The sequence below is a fragment of the Galeopterus variegatus genome, unplaced genomic scaffold (assembly GCF_000696425.1).
Source record: "Galeopterus variegatus unplaced genomic scaffold, G_variegatus-3.0.2 Scaffold3512, whole genome shotgun sequence".
NCBI lineage: Eukaryota > Metazoa > Chordata > Mammalia > Dermoptera > Cynocephalidae > Galeopterus > Galeopterus variegatus.
In genome coordinates, this window is record NW_007729623.1 from 118,973 (window position 1) to 126,371 (window position 7,399).

Sequence of the window (7,399 nt, forward strand, 5' to 3'; positions counted from 1 at the left end):
TGCAGGCTTTGTGACCACAGGTGCAGGAACAAAGGCTGCCTCAGCCTTGCACCAACCCGTGTGTACCCACCTCTTGCCTTGCTCATTCCATCCTGACAGCTGCTGTTTGGGAAGATGATTAACATTCAACCATCTGAGGGGAAATCAGATTAGGCTGATTAAAAGAGCTCCTATCACCCCAATTAAGCAGCATAGAGAATTCTGAATTGGCTCCTTGTGGGAGAATTAATTGCCTTTCACAGTTTTGCAGCCCTTTGTTCTCCTTTCTCCTTCTCAGCCTCAGGCAGGGTAGAGCTGGAACTGCCTGTGGCCTGAGGACTCTGTACTCATCCTCAGGTAGACCCAGCCAACCTGAGGTCAGAAAATTGAGGACCACTGTCTCAATTAGGCCATTTGAGTCCTTTATAGGAGGGTGGGCTCCCAAAGCCAAACTTTGTCAGGGGAAAGGAAAAGGACATCTATTGTGCCAAACATTGAGCTAAAAGAACTTGCTAACATCTACTTAGTATACACTATGTGCTAGGCATTGTTCTAAGTGCATTTTATGAATGAACTTATTTAATCCCCACAATCCTCCAAGGCAGGAACTATCCTCATTTTATCATGAGAGAACATGGAGTCAGATGGGGTCCAGGGGCTCTACTTCCTAAATGTGTCACTTCCAAGATGGCCAAGTGACACATTTAGGAAGTAGTAGAGCCTCTGGAGCCCATAGTCTCAATCTTTATATACTTCAACCATGTTTACATTTTATCTCATGGAATCCTCATGCCAACTGAATCAGTTCCCTGTGAGGTGGAAATTAACATCTCCATTTTACAGATGAGGAAAATAGGCTCCGTTTTGCCAAGAGGGATGGATCAAGACACCAAAGCTGTAGCCCCAGCGCACCGGCTGCTCAGCAGCATCTGATGATCCATTTCTAGAACAACAGTGAATAGGCAACTACCATTCACTGAGCATGCACTGCATGCTAGGTCCCTTTACATTCATTATCACCCTGAATAATGCACCAGGACTCTATGATATAGCGATTATTACCTTATTTTATGGGCAAACAGGTGCAGCTGAATTTCTCTCAGGTTGCACAGCAGTAAGTGGCAGAGTGGGGATTTGAACCCATGCCCAGGGATCATGTTCCATTCACCACATTACACTGCTTCCGTGCATCTTGAGACCCTTGTAACTTTTTTTTTTTTTTTTTAAGATGACCAGAGGGCCGGCCCCGTGGCTCACTTGGGAGAGTGCAGCGCTGGTAGCGCTGCGGCCGCGGGTTTGGATCCCATATAGGGATGGCCGGTGCACTCACTGGCTGAGCGTGGTGCAGACCACACCATGCTAAGGGTTGTGATCCCCTTACCGGTCAAAAATAAAAAGATGACCAGTAAGGGGATCTTAACCCTTGACTTGGTGTTGTCAGCACCACGCTCTCTCAAGTGAGCTAACCAGCCATCCCTATATAGGGATCCGAACCTGTGGCCTTGGTGTTATCAGCACCACACTCTCCCAAGTGAACCATGGGCTGGCCCTCCTTGTAACTTTCCTTCTTGACCTCTCAGCTGCTTCCCTTCCTGGCCCATAGGAAGGCAGACAATGCTCACACAGTCGGTGAGAAGAGTCCAGCCTGGGAAGAGGACCTCCAGCACCTTTGCCAAGCCTGCTAACCCCCTGGAAAGTGAGTTGTGACTGGAGCAGGGAGGAGTCGGAGTGGGGGATGTCTTTACTGAGCTTGCTAAGTGAATTTCTGAAGCCAGGGCATGAGGTCAGCGTTCCATGGAAACCTACTTTCACAAGGTATTTGGCCTACATCTCTGTCCAGATATACTGGGACCTAGTATACAGGACAACTCAGAATCACGACACTTCCTGACATATGCCAGTAATGCTGTAGAGCTTGCTGGGGCCAGAGCACAGGCTGGTGGGAGGCAGAGGAGAGATGAGGATGGGGAGATAGCAGGGGCCAGTTCACCAGCACCCTGAATGCCTACCTAAGGGATTTTTAAGCTAGGGAATGGTGTGGTCCAAACCACATGAGAAAGCTTACCCTGACTACAGTATCAGGGAGGGGGTGGGGATGGGGTGCAGAGGGAGCCTTAGGTAGAGAGACCAGGCAGGACATCACTGACATGGTTCAGCCAGGCTGATAAGAGCCTGAATGGAGGCCTCGGCAGAAGGGGTGTACAGGGGATTGGAGAGATGCTGACGAGATAAATGTGACAGAGCCTGAGACCGACTTGGAGTGGGTAAGAAGTATAAGGCATGATTCCCAGGGTTGAGCAGGAAAGGAGAATTAGAGCTTACCTGGGGCTCCAGGGCATGGCTCCTCCCCAACCTGGCTCCGTCTCTCAGGTCCTGGTGAGTGGACAACGTGGTTCAACATCGACCACCCAGGCGGGCAGGGCGACTATGAGCGGTTGGATGCCATTCGCTTCTACTATGGGGATCGTGTATGTGCCCGTCCCCTGCGGCTAGAGGCTCGGACCACTGACTGGACGCCTGCAGGCAGCACTGGCCAGGTGGTCCATGGCAATGCCCGTGAGGGATTCTGGTGCCTCAACAGGGAGCAGCGGCCTGGCCAGAACTGCTCCAATTACACTGTGCGTTTCCTCTGCCCACCTGGTAAGCCTGAAAGACCCCCGCCCCTACCTCCCAGCAGCCTCAGCACAGGGAGAGACCAGGACCTGCCTCTGGTCACAGGAACTCTGGACATCACATACATACACATGCTTTGACTCTCTAACAGTAACCAAGGAGTGTCATTAGTACCCAAACCTTCCCAACAGTGTTCTGTGTTTATGGGTACCCTCCATTCAATCCATATTATTGAGTTCAAATGGCACAGTGGTGAAGACCACAGGTTCTGGAGTTGGGCTGCTTGCGTTTGAATCCCAAGTCTACTATATGAACTGTGTTCCTTACACAAATTTTCTAAAGTTCTCTTAGCCTCAGGTTTCTCACATGTAAACAGGGTAATAGTAAAACTTCATAGGGGTTTTGATGAGGATTAAATGAGATAATAATTGTAGAGGACTTAACCCAGGTAAACTGGGTTTCACTGTTAGTTTCTATTATTGTTCCGATGTGCCTGATACTGTGCTAGTTATCCACATTATTCAACCTTTACAACTGACCTCTGAGGAATCTCCAACTTGACTAGTTACATGAGGTTGGGAGAGGTTAGGTAAATTCTCATGATTACATACTTACCAGCTACATACTGGTAACACTTAACAGCTGGGGTTTAAACCATGTCTGTGTTTGCAGAGTCCCTGCTCTTTACACCACCAACCCCCACCACTGGATAATACAGATGTTAGAGGGGACCAGGCCTGCACACTTCTTGGGTGGGTATCCTCCCTTGGGGTTCCACCAGCCCACACAGACCCAAGTGCCAGTGGTGGTCACCTGAAGTGGGGAACTCAGGCTGGTGTCCTGGCCAAGGACTGAGGCCCCCATTCATACACATAGGCCTCAGACCAGAGGTGAGGAGGGTGGGCAGAAGGGGACTTGATGTCCGAGTCACTGCAGGTTCCAGGCTCTTACTTCCCAGGAAGCCCTTCCAAAGGAGCATGTGGCTGTTTCCACACTGTGAAGGAAGATGGTGCTATCTTTGCACATGTTAGGACAGCATATAAAGTCCCAGAACTTGGCCAACAAGCTCCTCTCAGGGCCACCCCTAGTCCATATGGTACTTTTGTGCAAATTAGAGACAACACCTCCTCAAGACTTTTGACTTCTATCTGTTGGAAAAATCATTGCAGCAAATATAAATATCTGACATGTATGATGTAAATGGAGGCCCTGTCTCTCCTCACCAGGGAAGAAACAGCCTAGGGTTAGGTTTCCTGACAGAATCCCCTTGGGAGGGAAGTCAGACATCTGCTGATCCCACTTTGCAGGGTCCCTGCGCCAAGACACAGAGCACATCTGGAGCCCATGGTCTCCCTGGAGCAAGTGCTCAGCTGCCTGTGGTCACACCGGGGTCCAGACCCGCACACGCACCTGTTTGGCAGAGACAGTGTCGCTATGCACTGAGGCCACTGAGGAAGGCCAGCTCTGCGTGCGCCAGGCCTGTAAAGGTACCACCCTCCCTCCCAGAACTGGTCAGGGCATTGTGCCCTGATGAAAAAAGCATCCTGAAGATCACAAAGACCAAGTTTTCCCCCATTGTGCTCACAAAGCCCAAGGGTGCGGCTGAAGTAGCCTAGAAGGATGGGTTAGAGGGTCAACCTGAGACAGATTCCTTCATTTACTCACCAAGAATTAACTAAGGCTCTATTACGTGCTCTGATGGGGGATATACAGAATAATGTAGGAACACAGAGCAGAGTCAATTATCACAGCTTAGGAGAATCCAGGAATGTTTCCTAGAGAAGGTGTCCTGGGCTAAGTCTCAAAGGATGAGTAGGTGTTAGTTGTACAGCTGATAAAGAAGGTAACAAAGGCCCAAGGGCTAGTGGCCATAGTGTAGTGGTTATCACATATGTCTCACAAAGGCCTAAGGAGGAGGGGAAGCATATGTGAGTCTGTAGGCTGGGATGTGGCTGAAGGAGGGCCAGAATCCTATAAGCCCTGTTGATGTGGCCCCTTGTCCCACAGCATGTGACCTAACCTGCCCCATGGGCCAGGTGAATGCTGACTGTGATGCCTGCATGTGCCAGGACTTCATGCTTCATGGGGCTGTCTCCCTCCCTGGGGGTGCCCCAGCCTCAGGGGCCACTGTCTACCTGCTGACGAAGACGCCTAAGCCACTGACCCAGACAGACAGCAGCGGGAGGTTCCAAGTCCCTGGCTTGTGCCCCGATGGAAAAAGCATCCTGAAGATCACAAAGGCCAAGTTTGCCCCCATTGTGCTCATAATGCCTAAAACTGGCCTGAAGGCAGCCACCATCAATGCAGAGTTCATGAGGGCAGGTAACGAAGTTTTCTGGGGTAGGGTTGGTGAGGAGGTCCAGATTTTTAAGTAAAGGGATTACAGTGCTAAGAGTTGGTTTCCCAGTTTACTCAGAGTAAACCCCAATATCCTTATCATGGCCCACAAGGCCTATATCATTTGGCCCCCCATTACTTCTCTGCTCTCCTCTCCTACTCCCACCACACCTAGTCACTCTAATGCAGCCACAATGGCCTCCTATCTGTTCCTCAGACACACTCCTGCCTCAGGACCTTTGCACTTGCTCTATGTATTCTGCTTAGAGTGTTCTTCCCCCAGATATTGGCATGGTTTGCATATGAGATATTCCCTGGCCACCTTATCTAAAATAGTCAATTACAATACAATGTGGGGTCTGGAGTTCATAGAGAGGCACAGGGAGTTCAGAAATGGTGCAGAATGGCCAGACAATCCTGCTGGGGGCAGCAGAACATGAACATTGCACTATTCAAAACAGCCAGTTCTGTCCCAATGGTAGTACTTAGCAATCTTGGCTGGCACAAGGTCCCCTTGGTTCTCTACTGTCCCACCCAGATGCTTCTTCAGAGGCCATGAGAGCAGGTCCCAGGGTGAGGGTGTGGAGGGAGTGGGATCCACTCTGGACCAGTTCCCTTAGGTATTAGGACCATTAGAGACGGGCTGGGGATGGGAATGAAGCTATACAATTTTTAACAGCATCAAAGACTCTGAGCGAGCAAGGCTTTGTAGAACCCGTTGCAAAGAAAAACCAAAACAGTATCTCTGATCTTTTGTCCCAGAGACTCCATACATGGTGATGAACCCTGAAACAAAAGCACGGAGAGCTGGGCAGAGTGTGTCCCTGTGCTGTAAGGCCACGGGGAAGCCCAGTCCAGACAAGTATTTCTGGTGCGTATTCTGCCAGCTATGCTACCCAATTCTCCTCTTGGAAACCAGAGCTTTCTTGCATTGGGTCTGGACTTGTTAATAACTGTTGCTTTGCCTCCCATGGATTTGTCACCCCTTTTCCCCTGGGTGACGGAGCCGCCAAAGATTACTCAAAGCCCATCTCTTCGGAGCAGTGAGAAGCCCCCAAAAGGGGTTAATCTCCCAGAACCTTCAAAAGTGAGGCATCCCTTCCATTTGGGAAATTAACCACGAATTGGGGTTCTCTTCCCACATTTATTCTCCAGACCAGGAAGTTACAGGAAGAGAACATAGGTGGGGTTTTTGCTAAGTACAGTTTAACAAGTTTAACAATAGACATTCCATAATGCAATTTTCAAGAAGTTAAATTGATCCACCAAGAAAAGCCTGAGCTTAGCAAACATTCTCCTCTTACAGCAATTTCCCAGTATCTTTACATATCAATCAGTAACCTGTCTTTGAGCCAGCAACCTTGCTGTGTTACAATTCTTTATCTTACTACAAATAACAATAACCAATAGAATAAAATTACAAGTAAGGCACTGCAACAGAGCCTGGATGTTGGCCCTTATGAATCGGAGCCAGCAGGGTGAGGCTGCCCAGACAACCAGTAAGCCCTTGAGTTTTACACTCAAAGCTGGGATCCCCCAGAGCACCTCTCGTCCTGGGGGCCTGTCTTATCCTCAGGACAGAACAAGGTTCCACAGCCCTACTTCCCCTAACAAAGGCAACAAGGTCAGAATCTCCAATGTCTACGAATCTTTACCCTTCAACATTTTATAGCCACTATCTTGTTTGATCCTCCGAGCAATTCTGTGAGGTCAGCTAGAGATGATCGCTCCTCTTCTATAGACCAAGCTGAAGCTCAGAGAGGTGAGATGATTTGTCCAAGGATCACAGCCAGATAAGTGGGGGGCCTGAGACTTAGCACCAACTGCCTTGACTCCCAGGCCAATCGGTGCTCTTGGGTGAGCTGAGTCAAAGGTGATATTGCATCTGCAGGAACCCATCGGCTATCTGTCTCCCTGGCTGCTTGCTTCTGACACTGTCCCCAGGGATAGCTGCCTTCCCACTGCCCAGTTAGGCTCCACCTCTCCATCCCTTGCAGGTACCACAACAACACATTGCTGGATCCCTCCCTCTACAAGCACGAGAGCAAACTGGTGTTGAAGAACCTGCAGCAGGACCAGGCTGGGGAGTACTTTTGCAAGGCCCAGAGCGATGCTGGGGCTGTGAAGTCTCAGGTTGCCCAGCTGACAATCATAGGTAAACCTGTCTGGGTCCCTTGGGGTCCTGGGTTTGCTAAAGGGCTGGCCAAGCACCCCAGTAAACATAACCAGGCAGTAAAATCTCGGGCTTTTCTGTGCTGTGCACAGTGCTGCCCCCTGGGACACAAAGATGGCACAGATCTGATCCTACCATCACCAAACCATCATTTGAGGAGAGGCAAAGAAATGCAAATAAGAGACAAACAAAGGTAGAAAAATGCCGCCGCCCCCCCCCCCCCTTAGTTCAGGTGGTCGGAGCGTGGTGCTGTTAAAAACCAATGTCGGAGCGTGGTGCTGTTAAAAACCAATGTCG

The 7,399-nt window shown here is 49.8% G+C and overlaps 1 protein-coding gene across 1 annotated transcript in view; it reads left to right on the forward strand.

Annotated features, from left to right (window-relative positions):
• Window positions 1–1,593: 1,593 nt before the first annotated feature.
• Window positions 1,594–7,399, forward strand: part of CILP (cartilage intermediate layer protein, nucleotide pyrophosphohydrolase) — a 10,135-nt gene continuing 4,329 nt past the window's right edge. Inside the window, exons 1-6 of the mRNA XM_008585293.1 lie at window positions 1,594–1,675; window positions 2,350–2,619; window positions 3,900–4,079; window positions 4,600–4,914; window positions 5,692–5,800; window positions 6,927–7,084. Of these exons, the coding sequence (XP_008583515.1) occupies window positions 1,594–1,675; window positions 2,350–2,619; window positions 3,900–4,079; window positions 4,600–4,914; window positions 5,692–5,800; window positions 6,927–7,084 (1,114 nt within the window). The remainder of the gene's footprint in view (window positions 1,676–2,349; window positions 2,620–3,899; window positions 4,080–4,599; window positions 4,915–5,691; window positions 5,801–6,926; window positions 7,085–7,399) is intronic.